Source organism: Hyperolius riggenbachi, chromosome 3 (assembly GCF_040937935.1).
Source record: "Hyperolius riggenbachi isolate aHypRig1 chromosome 3, aHypRig1.pri, whole genome shotgun sequence".
NCBI lineage: Eukaryota > Metazoa > Chordata > Amphibia > Anura > Hyperoliidae > Hyperolius > Hyperolius riggenbachi.
The window spans coordinates 430,279,567-430,301,355 of NC_090648.1; the positions used below are offsets into that span (position 1 = coordinate 430,279,567).

Below are 21,789 nucleotides of genomic sequence, written 5' to 3' on the forward strand. Positions count from 1 at the left end.
AGCACTGAAAGGTGAAAATCACTCCTGTCCGCTAGGGTAAAAACGCCTTTGGGGTGAAGTGGTTAAAATGAACCCGAGGTGAAAATAAACTGATAAGATAAACAATTGTATTTATCCTCCTACTCCTAAAAATTATTTTTTTTTTAGACATCCCATGGTGTTATTTTATGTAGCACACCTGTAGGTGTAGCTGTGTTAGATGAGTCCTGCAATATGACTACACAGATAACACACTCTGCACAGGTACTGAACAGCCATTTTGGCAGGATTGGCTACACCTATGTTTAAACTTTTACAAAGTGATTGAATGCTTTGTCTCTGCTCAATGGCCGTCTATTATGTGTCCCAGAATTAAAATACATAAACTATTGGCCTTTTTCTATTCCTCCCCTGCCCTCAGAGGTTGTATTCTGCCAGAAAAACTTTTATGGCTGTTTTTGCTTATCAATTTACTATTATACCGACAGGGAAAACAGAAGCAGTGCCTGAAAATTAACTCTTTTGCACATTAATATATGTAAAGCAGCCTAGTTATTAATGCCTTGCTCTGTACATACTTATGTTTATCTCATCATGTCGCATGTCACCGCATGTACACTTTAAAGCACTGTTTTGAACAAGGGTATGGCAATAGCCTCTGCGGCCCCTGCAACCGGGAAAACACTGGGGCCTGTCAGAGGGGTGGCTATAGGGATGGTAATGCAAGCAGAGCAGAGGTTAGTAATTCACTGTTTTGTTATCCTGGCAGTGTTCCTCCTCCCTTATCTCTGCTCTGTACATCCATGCTCCCCCACAGTGGTGTCACTGCTCCTCTGACCCACTGGCATCAAGTGATGTCACAAGAGCATGGTGCAATTGTGTGGACCTCAAGGCTGGTGTATGCTGAATGAGCAGGAGGAGGGAGCACTAAGTTAAGATGCCAAGGCTTTGCATTTGAATGGGGAGAGGCAGCATGGGCACTTTATGGTAATAAGAATTTGGGCTGGGGCACAAACCCTGCGTTCTGCAGGGTGAGGGAACATGCCTGGTACCTAATGACCTAGTACTGGTAATTTGGGCGAGGTCGGGGAGGGAGGCCCATCCAAAGTTCTCTGCTGGGGGTACCCCAGTGACTTCTTATTACATCCCTGGCTTTTGATATGCATTCAGTGGAATATTTTTACATTAATTATGTCAAAAAGCCTTTAAACAAAAAGCTGCATTTTTAACAGAAAAAAGGAAAATGCTAAAAATACTTGATGAGCCAATTCTGCGTAGTCTGAAGCCATAATAACCTACCAGTGAGCAGGAAGGCGTGGCTTCATTTGGTATAGTAATCCTCCTCCTCCCTTCATTCTCATGTAACTAAAAGGGGGCATTTCAGGCTGACTAGCAGTGAGCAGGCAGGTTTCAGTCAGTGAGAACTAATGAGATGAGTGATGTAATAAAATAAACTACAAATGGATGACCTCTGACCTTCTGATCTGACATTTCAGGTGATGCAGTTGGCGTCATATGCTTGCCCGAGCAAGGGGAACTTCTTACAGAGGGTGGTTGTCTGACTGCAGGCTGGGGAATGACGAAAGGTAAATGTTACATCCTTCTGGGGTAGCAGAAACAACTAGAACTGTGAAATCAATGAGTTGTCCTACAATTTTTTATGTTCCTGTGTTATTTTTACTATTGCTGTGTATTTATATAAGGCTTACATCTTGCACAGCACCTTACAGAGAATAATTGTGTCACAAACTGTCCCTCAGAGTATCTAATGAAGCCACCTAAATGTAGGTCTATACTGAGTTAAGATAAAACCAGAGTACATCTGGTCTAAAATGACCGACTTTATTTCAGAAAGCAGCTTATTCAAACAAGCCATGACTAAGGATCAGAAATCGGCTCTCTTGTTGTGGCTGTGCTTCTTTATGAAATAGTTTGTGATTTTATCCCATAGGTCTAACTCTATACCATGCTGCTATGTAAAAACACCAACAGAACATCACCAAATCCTTCTTAGCTACTTCCATTAGTTGTCCATGTAATTAGAAAGCTTCTTCAAAGTTGGCCTTGTGTCAGGATTTTCCTTGCAGAAACTCTGTAAGCAAATTAAATACTCAGTACTTGCAAGAAAGGTGTTACAGCGCATGGTACATCACTGTATGGGCGGCTTGACTGCAAACCAGTCAGAACAGAGATGGATTCAGATGTAATGGGGCCCTATGCAATGTAGTAGATTTGTGGACCTTTTGGTAAGCTGAATTGAAGAAGTCAAAGAAAATGGCAGGTAGGCCCCTGACGCCCACTAGGCACCTGCCTAGGTTCCCTGGCAGATGATCCTGCTCTGAGTAAGAGTACCCATGCTGCCCTGTGTCAATTGCCAAAAGCACCTATAATGGGTTTAGGATGCTTAATAATGGACCAATTGACGATTGTGGCCTTCTCTGTCAAATCATGCTTTTGTTTATCTGCACACACACAAAAGAAAAAAATTGGAAGACAAACTGCAGAACAATGCATTCTGGTGCAGCAAAACCACACGAATAGGGATAACCATAAACGGGCCTTATTTTAGTGAGTGGAGATTTTGGTTAAATTACTGCAAATTACAAAGGTTCAACAAATACAAGCCAGCGTGCTCTGACTGAAGACAATGTATCTACAAGCATACAAGAGAGAAGAAGTCAGAACGGCTGAATGCTGGTTTATTTGAACGTGCATGAGAACATTGTACAGTGACACATCCTTGATTACATACTAAATTGCACATACTGTTATGTTGGTGGGAAAGAGGGTGCTGGTGGGTGCTGGGCACTAAAAGCCCGACGGCCATTTCGCGCTTCTGCGGAAGATAATCTTTCTGATGAAGTGCGACAGCGCGAAACGGCCGTCAGGCTTTTACAGCGCAGCACCCACCACCACCCTCCTTCCCACCAATGTACCAGTAATATGTAATTAAGGAATTGTCACTGTGCAATGTTTTCATGCATGTTCAAATAAACCAGCATTCAGCATTGCAGACTTCTTCTTCTCCTCTCTCATATGACGTTAAATGGGCACCCACATTTTTGGGCGCCGGACATAGCTGCTATTGGGCAGTGCTAATTCCAGTAATAAAGTAAAAAAAAAAAACGAACACCATCTTGATGCGAGTACCCCCGCTACCAACGTCTAGCCCTAGTTGACCCCTTACCCTTGCTGATGTTTAACACCAAATCTAATCCTATTCTCACACGAGCCCACATACCCCCCCCCCCCCCCGGCCACCAATGCCTGACCCTAACTTCCTCCTCTCCGCACTGGTGTGTAATCCAAAACACACACACACACCTAACCCCCCCCATACACACACACACACACACACACACACACCTAACCCCAACCACTCCACGAATGCATTTTCCTACAATCCACTGAGTCTTTGTCACAAAATGTGATAAATATTAGGCGCTCGCTATTTGTAGCCATAGTCTATATAGTGAATGGCACCATCACCCGCTATGTTTTCAGATCCAAATTTCCGATTATCGCCACTATTGACATGGACACCTATGGAGGCACCCAAATTTACTGCTGCCGCGATAGGTGTGGCAATACTGAAGTTAAAAATCTCTCTTACTTTGAATTTTTCCTGAACAGCAAGGCTCCTTATTCCCAAGCTCCTAAGGAGTCCGGCAGGACGCATAACAGATACTGCAAAGCATTCTGGGGCTGCTTCTTCTCCCCACTGCACTATCTTGGTCCTCCCCTTCATTTCCCTATCCCGCTCTAAGGCTGCTTTCACAGTGAGAAGTTACAGGCTCATGTTACAGCAGCTTGTAACTTGCAGCCCAGCTAAAATCAATGTGCTGTTCACAGGGCACATGTTCCGTTAGAGTATACTGCATGAGTCCACTATTGTTCCTAGCCACATGGCTAATTAATATTCACTGCTCAGTAATGTTGTCAGGATCATGAACCATTAGGATCTTTGATCCTGATCTATTTTGTGAGTCGAATCATCAGGAAGCAAGGTAAGGGAGGATATTACATCACAATTGGCTTCATACAAGACAGACAAACATGGAACCTGCCATGAGCTGTCAGGAGCATCATTCTCTGCAAATACTATATAAAAATTCTGTGAAATCCAAACATGGACAGTGAAATGCATATGTAATGTAAGTACAGCCAATATTTAGCTACTGATATGTGTTTTTTTCTCTGAGACCTTATACCTAACAGCTCCTCTTTAAATTGTAAGCTCATGCAGAATTGCTGTCTTGCCTTGCTCTTCAGTTGTGTACCTCCTCTTGGGCATACTGTGTGTCTGTGTATTATCTGTACTGCTCCTGTTAGTATGATGCATTATGAATAAACATATGTGCCTGTGTCTACCTAGGTTTTGCGTTTCCCAAGGTACTCCAGCAAGCCAAGATGCCTGTGATGTCTAAAGAGGAATGCCAGAAATTCTGGGGACAGGACATAAGTGAGGGGAACCTGTGTGCAGGAGCAGCTGGGGCCTCCTCTTGTATGGTAAGAGATTTGCTTTCCCACACTCAAGCTCTGGATCAGTGATGTTAGATGACTTTTTATAACTTTAATGTAATCACTGAAGAAACCAGATAGCAGATAATTGATTGGCCACTTATTCAAGAAGTAGGTCCTGATCTATGATAGGGCTAGGCTAGGGTAGCAAAGTTTCAGAATATTTATGTTGTGAATGCACATGATAAATCACAAAAGGGCTTACTGGGAAAAAAAAACTGGTGTGATGATTCCCATCTCAGCTTCAACCTGCACAGAGATTTTCAGTACTCTGGACAGCAGTCAGCTGACAGGACTGTCACTGGGTGGTCTTAGCCTATCCTTCCTAGCCATGCATACAGGTATCTGCCACCATGTGTTTTCTGACGTCTGTGTATATAAAGCAAACTTTTTTTTTTTCCTACTTACCAAAATGTTTGTTTTAGTTTTTATATGGGCTCTTATCGCTTTCTCCATTGCCCTGGTGGCCGGTTAAGTTAGCAGGGCATTTCTAAATTGGGGTGCTTACGCATGGGCAAGTTCACAAACCGCACATGCCCAGTCAAAGAAACCGCTCGAGCATGAAGAAAAGATGTACATAAGAGATTCTATTTATGGAGCATGCACGGTTTGTGAATATGCACAGTGCAAATGTGTTCGTTCTGTTATTGGACATGTGCGGTTTAGAAAATCATGCCTATCCAGTCTAGAATCGCTTGTACTGTACATAGCCATAAGCAGGAAGAGTTAAGAGCTTAAAAATACATCACAATATAGACCAGGGGTAAGGAACCTATGGCTCGGGAGCCAGATGTGGCTCTTTTGATGGCTACATCTGGTTCACAGACAAATCAGTAGGAGTTAATTCACTAAACTACACTGTTCAAGTAGCGCAGCTTAGTGTGGAAGTGCAAGTAACATTTTCAAAGTAGTGCACGCTACTTCTGTAGCATGCACTACTAATTTACTCGCAATACGCCAAAATGAAAAGCTGCTTCAATTGTCCCACTCTGGACCTTGTCGGGGCCAGTGACTTTGTAGAACGAGATCCTCGCACTTTGATTGGACCAATAGGCTGCCTGTCATTTGACAGGCAGCCAATTGGGCCCATCAAAGTGCAGGGATCTTGTCCTAGAAAGTGAATCAACCCCCAAGTTAGCTAGCTATTTGTACAAGCCATTACTCTGTATTTCTCCTGTATGGCTTTCGGGGAAATGGCTAATGTTGCTGATACCCAAGAGAAACTGAAGATGTGTCTGACACTTCTGCTGCCTGGCGGATCAACTGTGTGCACATCACCATGGCAACAGGGACGTGAGCCCTACTGTCCCAGTTTGAAACATATTGTATGGCTCTCACGGAATTACATTTTAAAATATGTGGCGTTTTATGGCTCTCTGCCAAAAAGCTTCCTGACCCCTGATATGGACCCTGCTATTTTTATCTTCATCAAGAAATGTATTGGTTTTATCAGGAATAAAACCCAAGCGACTGGTATAAACAAAGAGAGACGTTCTGGCGATGGTAGATTACATTAGCGCATTAATGAAAATAGGGTTAGAATTGGAAAAGCCAGTTAATGGATAATACTAATAGAGTATAATCTCGTTATAATAAACTTGGGTATAGTAAACATTCCAGTATAATAAACTACCTCTCCAGGTCCTGGCTAATCACCATTATAAATGTATGGAAGCAATGCCTGGTATAGTAAACCCAGATATAATAAAACGTCTGTTATACTAAACATGTTTTTGGCCCCTACATGATGCTGTTATAACGCTAAGTAATCAATTAATTGATTACTTAAAGAACAACTATCAAAGAAACTGAGGTACGCCAGCGATAGGTGAGAGTTGGCTCAGATGACAGCACATTAGATGGGGAGACCTTTGGGAAGGTGGCTGTACACAGATTTTTAATAAGATTTTATCCTGACATCTATTGTAAATCTGTGTACAATGTGTGAGCAGGTAATAGATCCCTCTCTGAGCAGATTCAGTCAGAGAGGGATCTATCTGATGATTGATCTGGTGGCTATCTATCAGCGTATGGCCACCTTCACACTGCAAAAACACATTCTTGTCTAAATGGGGTCTTGGCGAGCTTGGCAGGCTGGGTTACATGCAAATTGCTTAGGGCATTATCTATAGCATCATTGAATTCACCTATCATTGTGCCATTTTCTTGTTTTTCAGGCTGATTCTGGAGGTCCTCTGATCTGTAAAATGGATGACAAGTACAACCTGGTGGGAATCGTCAGCTGGGGGTCTAATACTTGTGAACCCAAAACTCCAGCTGTTTACACCTCCGTATCTGACTTCAGAGACTGGATAGCCCAACACATAGGAATATAATAAAATCTATGACTTGACGTACTAAAGGAATCATTGAGGACATAAGCCTGTCCAGTTCCGCAGGATCTCTTATTAAACCGTGTCTGATATTAAGCAGACGAGAGCTGTAAACATGTGTCATCAGCTATCACCCATAGTGCAGATTGTTGAATTACCAGCTGTGTGATTGCAGTAGCATGCAGTGCACACTCACCAGCTGTGTGATTGCAGTAGCATGCAGTGCACACTCACCAGCTGTGTGATTGCAGTAGCATGCAGTGCACAGTCACATTTTAAATAAAGGCAGGATGTCGTGTGTGTGTGTGTGTGTGTGTGTGTGTGTGTGTGTGCGTGCGTGCGTGCGTGCGTGCGTGCGTGCGTGCGATTCCGTGTTCTTTCCAGAATTTTTTTCCAGCCGGGTGGTATGAAATAGTAGCTTGGTGGAATGAAAAAGTAGCCGGGTGGGGCTAGATGAGAGAATGCAGGGCCGGTGCTTCTGTGCGCAACTCTACTTATAGCATAGGAGGTGAACCGATGAGAGCCGGGTGCTCAACAAAACTAGCTGGGTGGAGTACCTGGCTAAAGATGTTTGTGTATGTATATATATAGATATATATATATGTGCATGTATATCTATCTCAGTGAAGTTGTGCCATCTATAGTCCCTGACTGACTTAGTAGCCCAAAAAGAAAAAATCCAGGGTCATCATGGCAATTGGAGCCCAATATCCCTCTAATTTTTAGTTAGTGATCTGTCACACCTTGTCTTTGATATCTGAATGGGGATCACTAAGTCCTGTTGCTTTGTGGGCAGGTGATACTGGGTGATATTAAAGGAGGCACCGGATGAATGCAAAACGGCTGGTGTTTTGCTGTACCTTGTCCGAGCACTGGATAGGGACTGCTGTTTGCTAGCTGAAGAAACACTGGACTGCATATGATTGTATGGTGGTATTTCCTTTTGGATGAGACTTTTTCAGTTGTCTATACACTGAGCATGGCTTTTTGATTGCTGCAAATCCTCCAGGTATAGTGGATCCCAGGTGCTACAGCGTGTGCTTGTTCTCCACAGCTATACTCCCTTCCTTATTGGATTACATAATTCACTAGTTATGGCTGGGGCGCGGGGGGCTACCTAATGCAGGGGGATCCTCTGGTAGCTCTGGCTACCACATTGCAACAGTGTGCCAGAATCTATGGGAGGGATGTTTTTACACCCCCATCCTGAGAGCTCTGTGGCCTAAAAACTGCACTGAAGTCAGACTGGATTAGCTGCATGCATGTTTCAGCTGTGTAACTCAGCCACTATTATAGCCAAAGAGTTCAGTAGGACTGCCAGGCAACTGGTATTGTTTAAAAGGAAATAACCATATCCCTCAGTTTAGGTTTCCTTAAGGCCTCTTTCACACCAAGACGTTGCGTTTTAGGGGACGTTATGGTAGCATAACGTGCCCCTAACGCAACGCCTGGTGGTGTTCAAGGAGGACGCCAGAGTGAGCTGCGTTATGCAGCTCTTTGTGCGCACTGTGTCTCCGTGGCGCTGATTGGCTGGCGGGACCACGTGATGCGGAGTGTCCCACTCCGCATCACGTGGTCCCGCCAGCCAATCAGCGCACAAAGCGGCCACTCCAGGAAGAAAACGCTGCACATCAGCAGTGTAGTGAATGTTAATTAGCTATGTGGCTAATTACTGCATATGGGCAATCAGTCTAACGCGGATAACGCACAGTATGCTGCACTTTCACAGAACGTGCAGCATTACAATGTAACGCAACGTGGGCACTGTGAACAGCCCATTGCTTTTACATTGCTGTGAGTTGGGCTGCGTTACAGGCTGCAATAACGTGCGCCTGTAACGTCTTACTGTGAAACCAGCCTTAAGCTAAGAGGGGTGGGATCTATTATTATGCAATTCTATAATGCTGCTAAAATGTACTGCAATGCTTAACAGGGTGTCTCAAAGCTTTGTCAGTGGTGTTTAGGATTTAATCCCTGCCATGGTCAACATGCAGTATATTATCCCTACCATGGTCTACATCCCACTCTGGGAAAAATCCGCTAACTTTCCAGTTTAATTTTGGAATGCTGAGAGAAACCCCTCAACAGGGAGAGAATATGAAAAATCCACAAAGAACCACTCCCCCTGGTGCTACCCGCCTTCCTGCACGCAGTGAACGAGACACAGACTCATTCCAGCGTCGTGCCCAGAGGTCACAAAAGTGAATGTGGGCCATTGCGGCCCACAGGAGCTGTGGTTTTTGCGGCTACCTGATCCACTCCGCCCCCAGGATCAGGTAACCTTGGGGTTTTTTTTTTTTTGGGGGGGGGGGGGGGGGGGTTGTTATCTATGATCCCACCTCGGGTTCACACTAATGCGCTTCTGTCCGCTTTTCAGCAACTTGTATCCATCTGTAACATTGATGTTCTGATAAAAAGCGTACAGAAGCACATTAGTGTGAACAGAGGCGTAGCTATAGGTGGGCCAGGGGGACATATGTCCCCGGGCGCAGCACGGTGAGGGCGCTCAGCACAGCCATTGCACCCCCATGCAAGGGCGTAACTAGAAATGACTGGGCCCCTTAGCAAAAATAAATTATGCCCCCCCCCCCCCCACGACCTTCCAACCCCATGGACCTCCCAACCAAACATTTTGTGGAGAAATCTGATTTCCCCACAAAATGCAACCAGATTGTCAGCAGATTTCCACACAATATGCAACCAGATTGTGGGCAGATTTCCCCACAAATTGCAACCAGATTGTGGGCAGATTTCCCAATAAAATGGACCAGTTTGGTGGCAGATTTCCCCAAAAAATGCAACCAGATTGTCGGCAGATTTCCCCACAAAATGCAACCAGATTGTCGGCAGATTTCCCCACAAAATGCCACCAGATTGTCAGCAGATTTCCCCACAAAATGCAGTATATGTAGCCAGGTCTATAGTGGGCTAACATTAATTACCTGGAGGGAGGGTGGTTGGGCAGGCTGGCACGCTATTTGCGGTGCAGGCACTGCACTGGGTAGGCAGTTAGGTAGCCGGGTGGGAGGGTAGGCAGATAGGTAGACGGGTGGGCAGTTCGGTAGCTGGGTGGCAGGGTAGGCAGGCAGACAGGTAGACTGGTGGGAGGGCAGGCAGATAGGTAGACAGGTGGAAGGGCAGGCAGATAGGCAGCCAGGTGGGCAGTTAGGTAGCCGGGTGGGAGGGTGGTCAGTTAGGTAGCTTGGTGGGCAATTAGGTAGTCGGGTGGGACGGTAGGCAGTTAGGTAGTCGGGTGGGCAGTTAGACGGGTGGGAGGGTAGGCAGTTGGGTAGCCAGGTGGGCAGGTAGGCAGTTGGGTAGCCGGGTGGGAGGGTAGGTAGATGGGTAGTTTAGTGGGGTAGGGGCCCGACTCCCATCCTTCCTGCCTCACCTCGGGGGCCCTGCTTCCTGGTTTATTGCGAGCAGCATACAGAGGAGACACCATAGCCCGGCGGCAGCTGGACCTCTAGCGTTTGATTACCCCGCGGGAGCCTGCTGTATATGCCGCTCTCCCGCGCCACTCATAATAGGAGGAGGGGGGCCCCCGAGGTGAGGGAGGGAGAAAAAAAAAGTCCTCTCTGCTGAGGGAGTCAGGCCCCCTGTGAGGTAGGGCTGCTGCGGGCCCCATAGCAAGGCTATGGTTGCTATAGCGATTGCTACGCCGCTGCCCCCACGCTCGTGAGAGGCAGCTTGCTGGCTGCCCGAAGCTTCTCTCCTTCTACTGCAGAGGCGTGCAGAAATGTTACAGCAGCAAAAAAAAGTGGGCACATCTGTCTATATAAACAGGAGAAAGGGGGGCACATCTGTCTATGGGGAAGGAGGCACATGTGGCTATCTAAACAGCATTTGTCCTTCTGTCTCCACCCATGGCCACGCCCACATTTTGATGTGTGTCCATGCCCATTTTGTCCAGGTTGGGAGGGCACAAAAATTGTCTTTGTCCCCAGGCACTGAAAACCATAGCTATGCCGCTGAGCGTGAACGAGGCCTAAAGCAGACCTGAACTCAGAACTTCCTCCCTGCTGTAAAAGATAAGCAACATCATAATAACCTTTAAAGAAAAAACATTTCTGTATTACAGATAATACAGATCCTGCAAAACATGTCTACTTCCTGCTTTCACAGAAGCAGACATATTGTTAACATCCTGTGTCTACCAATGAGCTCACTGCCGTGGCAGGCAGCTGATACAGCTGAGGGATCAAATTACAACTTGTGCTTAGTCACAGATCAAGGGTAATTAGACAAGTTAAACTCTCTAAATATATACGGTGCATTTCTATATATTTTCATTGTGTCATGTGCAAGAGTTCAGGTCCAGTTGCCTCTATTAAGTGGCACACTTCATCCCTCCCCACAAGACAGTGGAGCCCAACGGTAAGTTATCTATGCATGTCCCCTACTCTGCACTTCAGGGGTACTTCTGACGACCTGCACTGTGGACCTTTTAGCCACCTATACGGGGGTCCTTCTGGTTACTGATCCTGGAAGCTAATGTGTGTATAATGAGTAGGCTGCATATACTACAGGGGGGATTCCACATGCACTGGGGGCCCTGTGGCTACCCATACTGATGGGGCTGCCTATACAATAGGTGAGGGGGATTCATTTTGCTGACCTGCACTGGGGGCACCCTGGCTAACTATACCCCTACTTTTACAAATTATTGTGATATATATATATATATATATATATATATATATATATATATATATATATATATATAGTCTTCTTCTTTTTTTTTTCTTTCTGATTTTCATAAATACTCAATGCAGACTATAGTTTGAATTTTACTAAACAAACCTTAGGGCTGAAACCCACTAGAAGCACTTAACTTAAGTAAGGGGTATACGGAGGCTGCCATATTTATTTCCTTTTAGGCTACTTACACACCAAGACGTTGCATTTTAGGGGACGTTATGGTCGCATAACGTGCCCCTAACACAACGTATGGTGGTGTTGAAGTTGGACGTCAGATTGAGCTGAGTTGTGCAGCTCTCAAAGCAGCAGATTAGTGATAGGAAGTCCGGATCTTTTTAAGGATTTGGATCATTTGAATCGGATAATTGAAAAGATCTGGATCTTTGAACCGAATCATTTTACTAGGGAATCAGACTGGGGGTGAAATGACTAGCAGGACAGGACTTTCCCTGCACTGTACATTCTGTATGTTCCTGTTTCTTCCAGACAGACATCCACTGTGAACCGAATCTTTCATTGTGATGATCCGGATGATTAGACTCACAAAAAAGATCCGGATCAAATGAACGATTCGTTCATGATCCGGACTACACTACAGTCCTACCAGGAGTCTCTGCAGTGCAGTGAATATTTAGCCATGTGGGAGGAGCAGGAGGAGGAGGTGCCTCCTCCAACATTACTGAGCATGTGCAAGCAGTCTAACGCTGCTTAGCCCAGTATAACGTACAGCATGCAGCACTTTGTTTAACCACTTGAGGACCCACCCTTTACCCTCCCTTAAGGACCAGCGCTGTTTTAGCTGAGCTGTGCTGGGTGAGCTGTGCAGCCCCCAGCACAGATCAAACACCAGGCAGAGCGACCAGATCGCCTCCCTTTTTTCCCCACTAGGGGGATGATGTGCTGGGGGGGTCTGATCGCTCCTGCCTGCCTGGGTGTTGTGGGGGGGGGGGGGGGCACCTCAAAGCCCCCGCCGCGGCAAAATTCCCCCCCCCCTCCCTCTCCTCCCTCCCTTCCCCGGAGATCCGAGGCTGCACGGGAACGGATCTGTCCTGTGCAGCCTCTAACAGGCTCCTGCCTGTCATGTGACAGCGATCCCCGGCCGTTGATTGGCCGGGGATCGCTGATCTGGTACAACGCTGCTACTGTTAGCAGCGTTGTACGAATGTAAACAAAGCGGATTATTTCCGCTTGTGTTTACATTTAGCCTGCGAGCCGCGATCGGCGGCCCGCAGGCTATTCACGGAGCCCCCCGCCGTGAATTGACAGGAAGCAGCCGCTCGCGCGAGCGGCTGCTTCCTGATTAATTAGCCTGCAGCCGGCGACGCAGAACTGCGTCGCTGGTCCTGCAGCTGCCACTTTGCCAACGTGCGGTATGAGTGCGCGGTCGGCAAGTGGTTAAACGTGCTGTTACTATGTAACGCAACGTGGGCACTGTGAACAGCACGATTGATTTTACAGTGCTGTGAGTTAGGCTGCGTTACTGGCTGCTGTAACGTGGGACTTTAACCTCCTTGCCGGCTATCCCGAGTTCAGCTCGGGGTAACCTGCGCAGGAGGATTTCTCAGGCCCCGCTGGGCTGATTTGCATAATTTTTTTTTCCTACACGCAGCTAGCACTTTGCTAGCTGCGTGTAGTACGCGATCGCCGCCGATTCGCCGCAACCCGCCGAGCCGCCCCAGACCCCTGCGCAGCCTGGCCAATCAGTGCCAGGCAGCGCTGAGGGGCGGATCGGGATTCCCTGTGACGTCCTGACGTCCATGTCCGGAGGCGATCGGAGTGGCTGGGGGGATGCCGCCACTCAGCAGCTATCATGTAGCGAGCCCTGGGCTTGCTACATGATTTAAAAAAAAAAATTTTTTTTTTTAAAAAGTGCTGCGCTGCCTCCTTGCCAGAATAATTAGACCGGCACGGAGGTTAACATTCCACTGTGAAACCAGCCTTAATCAATACCAGTTGCCTGGCAGCCCTGCTGGTCTATTTCTCTGCAGTAGTATCTAAAGTCAGATCTGACAAGGCTAGCTGCATGCTTGTTTCTGGTGTTATTCAGATACTACTGCAGAGAAATAGACCAGCAGGGCTGCCAGGCAACTGGTATTGATTAAAAGGAAATAAATATGGCAGCCTCCGTATACCTCTTACTTCAGTTCCCCTTTAAGTGCTAGTAATTTGAAAAAGCTCTTGCTAATGTAATGCTAGGGGGGGATTTTATAAAATCTCATCCCCCTAGTGGGATAACACTCATAGCATTACATTAGCAAGAGCTTTTCAAATCACAAAGCGCTCAGAAAAGCACTCTTAGTGGGTTCCAGGCCTCATAAAAATAACGGGATGTTTTTCAAAAATAAAACAACTTAGGGCTGGTTCAGACGGACGTTTGGAGGCGTCGCGTTCGTTGGCGTTGCGTTCGTGATGCGTTCAGGCTTTCAGCAGCGTTCACATTGCGTTCGGATGCGGTCGCGTTTTTCTTCCCCTAGGGGGACATTACCCGTCGCGGTTAACCGCCCCTGGAAGCAACATGTAGCTTCCAGGGGCTCCTTGAACGCCAGTGAAAATCGGGACCCGAACGCCGCGTTTGTGCAAACGCGCGTAAAAGCTTGGTACAAACGCTCCCATTCACTTGAATGAGAGCGTTTAACGCCAAGCCCTGAACGCTGGCAGTAAACGCTCTGCAAACGTCCGTCTGAACCAGCCCTAAAGCAAATTTGAAGTGAAAATAAACTTATGAGAAAATTAGTTGTACATGTAGTGCAAATAACAAAATAGAACATTAGTAGCAAAGAAAAACGTTGCATGTTTTCCAGTACAGGAAGAGGTAAAGGCTCTTACACACGTGCAATTTTTCCGCCCAATTATCATCCAAGCTTGGTCTGTTGGGTGTGTGAAGCTGTAAAAGGCCAAGAAAAAGTCAGAGACAGCTGGTGCTAAAGTTTAACTGCAGTAGAGTCCAAAGGGTCATTAGCTCTGTTCTGTTTCACAGCTTAAAATACAGTGTGGTTTTTAAATGTGACAGAATGATGCAATGTTACAAAAAAGCTATATAACTGAAAATAAAAATATGAGACTTTTTTCTTTGCTGCTAATGTTCTATTAATTATCTGCATGACACATACAATTCATTATCTCAGAAGTTTATTTTCACTTCAGTGTCACTTTGTTGTGCATAATAATTTGGAACAATACATTTTAGAGTTTCAGAACATTTTGGTTGTCAAGAACTGAAAACAATAATTTCTTGGATCAAAAGCTATTTCAATCAAAAACATCTTTACCGGCTAAATTGCATATTAACTTCGGTCCTCTTATTTGATAGCAGCTTCACAATCCTTGCATCCATTGAACTTGTGAGATTTTGGAGAGTTTCTGCTACAATTTCTCTGCAGGATTGGTGGTACTGTGTGCGGTTTTTGTTGTTTTGTCTTTTATGGGTGGGGAAGGGGCCACGGCTTATGATTTCTAGCAATGCTGCTGTCTCCAACTTCTGTAAGGCCCCATTTACACTTGCAAAATGCAAAACGCTAGTGCTTTTGCTAGCTTTTGCTCAGGCGATTTTTGGCGATTAACACGAAAAAATCGCCATTCACACTTTCACGATTGTTTTGTGATCGCGTTTAGCACTTCTATTGCACTAAACGCGAATGCTGGAAAATGGCCTGAAAATGGTGCAGGCTACACGGTTGTGTTTGGTGATTTGCGTTAATTGACGGCGATTTTAACGCAAGTCGCCCAAGTGAGAATGGGCTCATAGGGTATTATTGCACTAGCACTTTAAAAAGCGCTAGCGTTTGAACGTTTTGCCGAAATCGCCGATGCTTTAGTGTGAATGGGCCCTTAAACTGCTGCAGTTCTACGTGCTGGTAGAACCATTGCACAGCCATGGTTTTCAATAAAACTGACACAAAATTTACACTCCCGCAATATTAGCATCTTTTACAGCTTTGTGATTTATTTAAAGCAGACCCAAACCAAACATTTTTTTTTTATTCAAAATATTTAGTTGCACCCCTCTGACACATACAAAGATAAATAGACACTCCTTCAAGCTTATGAGCATTTCAGTGCATGCTTTTCACTATTCTCTTTTCATAATTAGGGTTATACAGTTGGCAGCCATTACTTCTGAGCTTAGTAGTCACAGGGGCGTCGACATCGTCTATATGAAATCTCATACAAGCTGAGATCACCTCCCCTGTGCCAACATCAGTAGCAGCCTATGTTTTGTTTTTTTTATCTCCTCCATTAGTCTGCCAGATTCTGTCCCGCAATATGAAAGGAAGGGAGGGGTTCCTCCAATAAATGTAAAATAATTTATATTTGTCATCATGCAGCTGAAAAAAGGCTGCTATTTATTATTAGAGATGTCGCGAACCTCCGATTTTCGGTTCGCAAACTGTTTCAAGGGGTCAAATACCTGGAGGAATACATGGTTGAGTGAAATACACATCAAAAGTCCCAGAAAAAAATCTGGATTTGACACAAAGCAGTGTTTTTTAAGGTCAGAAATCTCATTGAATGTTCAATTGCAGGCCTACACTGCTTTACATCAGGCAGTGTATTCCTTCCCTCCTCGCGGAGGGTCTTGTATTCCAGGGAATTGTAGCATTTCAAAAGCCAGCTTACATACCTTGGCTGGGAATTGAACCCTGGTCTGAGTGCTTGGTAGGTAGCTCTCTTCACCACTATACCACCACCAACACTACATGCTGAAGCCAGCCTAGCATGTACCATTGATATATTCAAGAGAAAAATGAGCTTGCTTAAAGTGAACCTCCGGACTAAAAATCGACTCCACAGCACTGAAAAGGCTAGGTGTATAACAGTTTCACAGCATCAGAACTTTGTTTCTCTTATACAAGCCTCATTTTTAGCTGCACAGAAGAAAACTGCCTGGGCTTTTCCCCCCTGATGCTGTGCAAAGCATGATGGGATTTCTGATTTTGTTGTTCTCGTTCTGCTGTTTTGGTGCAATTTTTTTTTTAACATTTTGAATTTTACATTTGAAGCCTAGCGTGTGCAGCTGGAAGGGGTAATCAGGACACAGGATAGTTGGAACTGTGTCTCATGCTCCCTGTCACCTCCTTTCAACCAAAAAGATGGCTGCCCCCATGACAAAGATGGCAGCCCCCATGAATCACAAACATTTGCCTGTTCTTTTAAAACAGGGTGGGTAAGAGATTAACCGGTTCAGCCTAAATGGACGAGCAAGCTCGTCCAGGCAGCGGCAGCTAAAGCCTATCTGGACGAGAGTCCGCGTCCAGGCGCACTTCCGCGTGTGCGCGCGCGTGGTGCGCGCGGTGCGCGCTCGTCCCCGACGGCTTACAAGCCGTGCTGTTTGGTGAAGAGGAGCCAGCGCTCCTCTGAGCCAATCAGAGCAAAGGAAGTAAAGAATTCACATAGTTACATCCAGTAACAATGTGAATTCTTAACCAGTTCACCCCCAAGGGTTTTTATCCTAACGGACCAGAGCAATTTTCAGTTGTCAGCGCTCCTCCCTTTTATTCCCTAATAACTTTATTACTACTTATCACAAGAAAATGATCTATACCTCGTTTTTTTCGCCACCAATTAGGCTTTCTGTGGATAGTACATTTTGCTAAGAATTTTTTTATTCTAAATGCATTTTAATGAGAAAAACAGAAAAAAAAAGAAAAAAAATCATTATTTCTCAGTGTTCAGCCTTTATAGTTTTAAAATTAAACATTCTCCTGTGGATAAAACAAACACGTTTTATTTGCCCAGTGGTCCCGATAATTAAACCGTTTAGATTATGTCCCTACCACAATGTATGGCGACAGTATATTATTTTGAAATATAAGTGGTTATTTTTCTGTTTGTTCTGGCCATAATTACAAGCCCCTATGTAATAAATTAAAATTAATTTTCCCCCATAAAATATAGAATAAAAAAGCTGAGTCCCTAAGGCAACTATTTATTATTTTTTTTTAAGCTGATTTTTTTTTTTTACAAGTGTTTTTTTTGGGGGGGAGGGTTGGAAGTGTAATTTTATTAATGATGTGTATATACTTGAAAATGTATGTGATTTGTTGGTGTAATATACTTTTTGGCCACAAGATGGCGCTGGTGAACACTCATAGGACGTGTTCACTTTTTTTTTTTTTTTTTTACACACTTTATTAAACTGTTACATTTCCTGTTTATGTGAATGGACGTAGCCGCTGTTCGCGGTCACGTCCATTCACTCCAGGCACTGCGATTGGGTAGAGGACTGTTCAGTCCTCTTCCCCAATCGCCCAGCACGGGATCCCGACGGTAATGGCGGCGGTAGCGGCGGACACACGGCGGTAGCAGCGGCGGGAATGCGCGACGTATTAAAACGTCATGTTGCTGTTAATAGCGGTAAGCATGACGTTTTAATACGTTAGGATGGCGGTAAATGGTTAATAATGTTTGTAAATAACAGGTTTCCCTCTCTCTGTCTCTCAGCTCCTGTCACACAGATCAATCACTGTTCTGTGGTGACAGGAGCTGAGAGACAGACTGACAGATAAGCTGGTAGGAATTCCTTTTAATAAAATTTGCCCTCCATCCCTGAATTTTTAACCCCATACTGCCCAGAATCCCTGATTCTCCCTCTCCTTGGCCATTTATTACCTACTGATCTATTGATCACTGATCTATTGTGATCTTTTTCTTCCTATCTGTTACTACCTATACTCTACTCTCCTCCCCCCCCCCTCTTCTCTACTGTCTCCACCCCCCCTTTACACACCCCCCCCCCCCCCCAAAAAAAAAAAAAACTGTCACTTTAAAAAAAAAATCTTTCTATCTTTTTATATTTCTCATCTTTATCTATCCCTTTTTAAATGGCGAGGAGGCTCTATTCTGTGGAGGAGGCAGCCGCCATCCTCCAGCAGAGCAGCAGCGAGGATGAGTCAGGTAGTGATTGGCTCCCTCCGTCCGGCTCTGGTTCAGGATCTGAATCTTCAGAGTCCGAAGGGCCGCCATCACGCCGCTTGAGGAGGGACCCAAGTCCTGAGTCCGCTGATGAGGGACCATCAGGACTGTCCACAGCAGGGGGCTCCGTGGGCAACCCAGCATCGGGCTCCGTGGGCAACCCAGCAGAGGGCTCCGTGGGCAACCCAGCAGAGGGCTCCGTGGGCAACCCAGCAGAGGGCTCCGTGGGCAACCCCGCTGCTGCTAGCAGCAGTGCGCCAGGGGGAGCTAGGCGCAGACAGGGTAGGCAGCCACAGGTACCTCGCAGGCAGGAGGTACCGCTTCATATGTTAAATGGCACCTGGGAACCCCCTAATTATGCTGCGCCCAACATCCCACCCTTCACAGCCACCGCTGGTGTGTCAGTGCCCATTGTCAATCAGGCACCAATTGACATTTTCCAGCTTTTTATGACAGAGGCAATGTGGGAGCATTTAGTAGAGCAAACTAATTTATTTGCTCTACAATTTTTAGCTGACCACCCCACTAACTATATCACCAGAAAATGGCACCCCACCAACGTGCCCGAAATGAAGGCCTATGTAGGCCTCACGCTCAGCATGAGCATCAACCCAAAGCCCCAGATAAAAATGTACTTGTCCAGGGACCTTTATCACAATGCACCCCTCTATCCAGCAATAATGCCCAGGCAGCGTTTTGAGCTGTTGTCAAAGTTTTTCCACCTGAATGACAACTCTCAAGATGTGGAACATACCAACCCTTCCCATGACAGACTGTTTAAGTTGAGACCCCTGTTGACCCACCTAAGTGCAGTGTTCATGGATGTATATACCCCACACCGGGAAATTGCTGTGGACGAATCCCTGGTACCGTTTCATGGGAGACTTTCCATGAAACAGTACATACCAAGCAAGAGGGCAAGATGTGGGGTGAAAATTTATAGGGCATGCGAGAGTGGCACTGGCTATACCTTCACTTTTAAAATCTATGAAGGCAAAGACTCCATTCTGCAGCCAGCTGGGTGCCCTGAGTACATTAGCACCAGTGGCAAAATAGTGGTGGACCTATTAAATCCACTTCTCCACCAAGGCTACCACGTCTACTTGGACAACTTTTATACAAGTGTGCCACTGTTTAAGTTCCTCTTCTCAGTCCAGACTGGCGCATGTGGGACGGTGAGAGCAAACCGTAAAGGCCTCCCCCCACAGGTAGTAAATAAAAAACTATGCAGAGGAGAGTCTTACGCACTCAGATCTGAAGAGCTCCTGGCAATAAAGTTCCACGACAAGCGGGAGGTGATGATGCTATCTACCATCCACACTGAGGCCACAGTTCTTGCCACATCCAGAACGGAACAGCGTACAAAGCCAGAGGCCATAGTCGCCTACAATAAAAATATGGGAGCAGTGGACTTATCAGACCAAGTCTTGGCGCCTTATTTATTAAGAAGAAGAAGGAAAGCATGGTACAAAAAAATAACATTCTTCTTGTTGCAGATGACCATGCACAATGCATTTGTGGTCTATCTAAAAACAGCCACAACACCAACAAGCCAACAGATGACCTTTCTTGACTTCCAGATTCAAGTCCACAAGTCCCTAATGTATTCCCCTGGCCAAATTGCACAACAGGATCCTATCCATTTGGAGAACTCAATTAGACTGAGGGAGAGACATTTCCCTGAACTAATTCCCCCCAATGAAGTGAAAAAAGCCCCCCTGAGAAGATGCAGAGTGTGTGTGAAACACAAGAGACGGTGTGAGTCACGGTATTTTTGCCCAGATTGCCCGTCAGCCCCTGCACTGTGTGTTATCAAGTGCTTTAGGGCATACCACACACTTGCAGATTACTAATTTCTTTTTTTTCCTTTTTTTTGTGTTTTTTTTTCTTTTTTTTGTGTTTTTTTTTTCTTTACCTGGACATATTTGACTGGCATTTTCCCCTTTCCTATATATTCATGTAACTTACAGACCCTCAAAGGAGCTCACATTTGGCATACCCCTATGTTTTTGGGGTGTTGGAGGAAACTGAATTTTTTGAGGAAAAAGAAACCACAAACAAAGTTCAAAATTGAACTTTGGACCCTGCTGCTCCCATCTTCTGACTCTTGGATCTGCTTGACCCCTGACTTATGGCCTCTGGCTTTTCTCTAATTCTGCAAGACATCCAATGGTAAGTTCCAATGTATTTGTTATCACTGTGAAGAGAAGTGATATATTCAAATTAGCCACATTTTGGATTTGTTATAACCAGGACAATGTGAGAATTCCTTTTGCAGTGTTCCTTTGAGAAGGTAGCTCACAAAATACCTACTGATGAATAGCCCTGGTTGTTAGCCTTCTATGATGGTGTCATGTGCGGTCTTTGTTTGATTCCAATCTCTCCTGGGAATATGCAAACAAACAATAGCTCTGCAACAATTAGTGCAAAAAAAATAGTGCACATTGGGTATAACTGATTGCTGCACCCAACCATTTGTTACTAAGTAAGGCATATGTTGTATCATTTTAACCGTGATGAGCTGAAGAAAAAATGTTGGTGTGTTTTAGGACTGAGGCCTAAGTCATCAGATTTTTTTCTAGTGCCAAAGTGAAAAAAATATGTAAAAAATATCATTTTCCAAGTTATGATTCAATTTTAGCAAAACCACAGAAGTCCAATTGTTTCAAAATATGTGTATCTCAGTAGGCCTGGGTCTCTAGTTTTCAGAATGGTGACATTTGTGACCTGTTTCAAATGTTTTGACACTCCAGGGGCTTTGCGAACAAAGAATGACTGTATTACTTTTGTTGCAAAAAATGGCCTTGAAAAATGCATTAGTGCTGCTCATGGTTAACAGAGTATTGCGTGGCCAAGAAGCTATCTGATTATGTGTATAGGGTATCATTTTCACCGGGACAAGCAAGAGAATAGTATTTGGGGTCTTTGAGAGACAAGAACTATGTTAAGTGTTTTTTTTTTTTTGTGCCAAAGTGAAAAAAGATGTAAAAAAATACCATTTTCCAAGTTATGATTCAATTTTAGCAAAACCGCAGAAGTCCAATTGTTTCAAAATATGTATATCTCAGTAGGCCTGGGTCTCTAGTTTTCAGAATGGTGACATTTGTGACCTGTTTCAAATGTTTTGACACTCCAGGGGCTTTGCGAACAAAGAATGACTGTATTACTTTTGTTGCAAAAAATGGCCTTGAAAAATGCATTAGTGCTGCTCATGGTTAACAGAGTATTGCGTGGCCAAGAAGCTATCTGATTATGTGTATAGGGTATCATTTTCACCGGGACAAGCAAGAGAATAGTATTTGGGGTCTTTGAGAGACAAGAACTATGTTAAGTGTTTTTTTTT

General features: G+C 45.0%; 1 protein-coding gene across 1 annotated transcript in view; it reads left to right on the forward strand.

Annotated features, from left to right (window-relative positions):
- The window catches only part of OVCH1 (ovochymase 1), a 237,084-nt gene extending 230,218 nt beyond the window's left edge, over nucleotides 1-6,866 (forward strand). The window contains exons 26-28 of the mRNA XM_068273718.1: nucleotides 1,476-1,565; nucleotides 4,355-4,488; nucleotides 6,678-6,866. Coding sequence (XP_068129819.1) covers nucleotides 1,476-1,565; nucleotides 4,355-4,488; nucleotides 6,678-6,836 — 383 coding nt within the window. The 3' untranslated portion in view covers nucleotides 6,837-6,866. The remainder of the gene's footprint in view (nucleotides 1-1,475; nucleotides 1,566-4,354; nucleotides 4,489-6,677) is intronic.
- The last annotated feature ends 14,923 nt before the right edge of the window (nucleotides 6,867-21,789 follow it).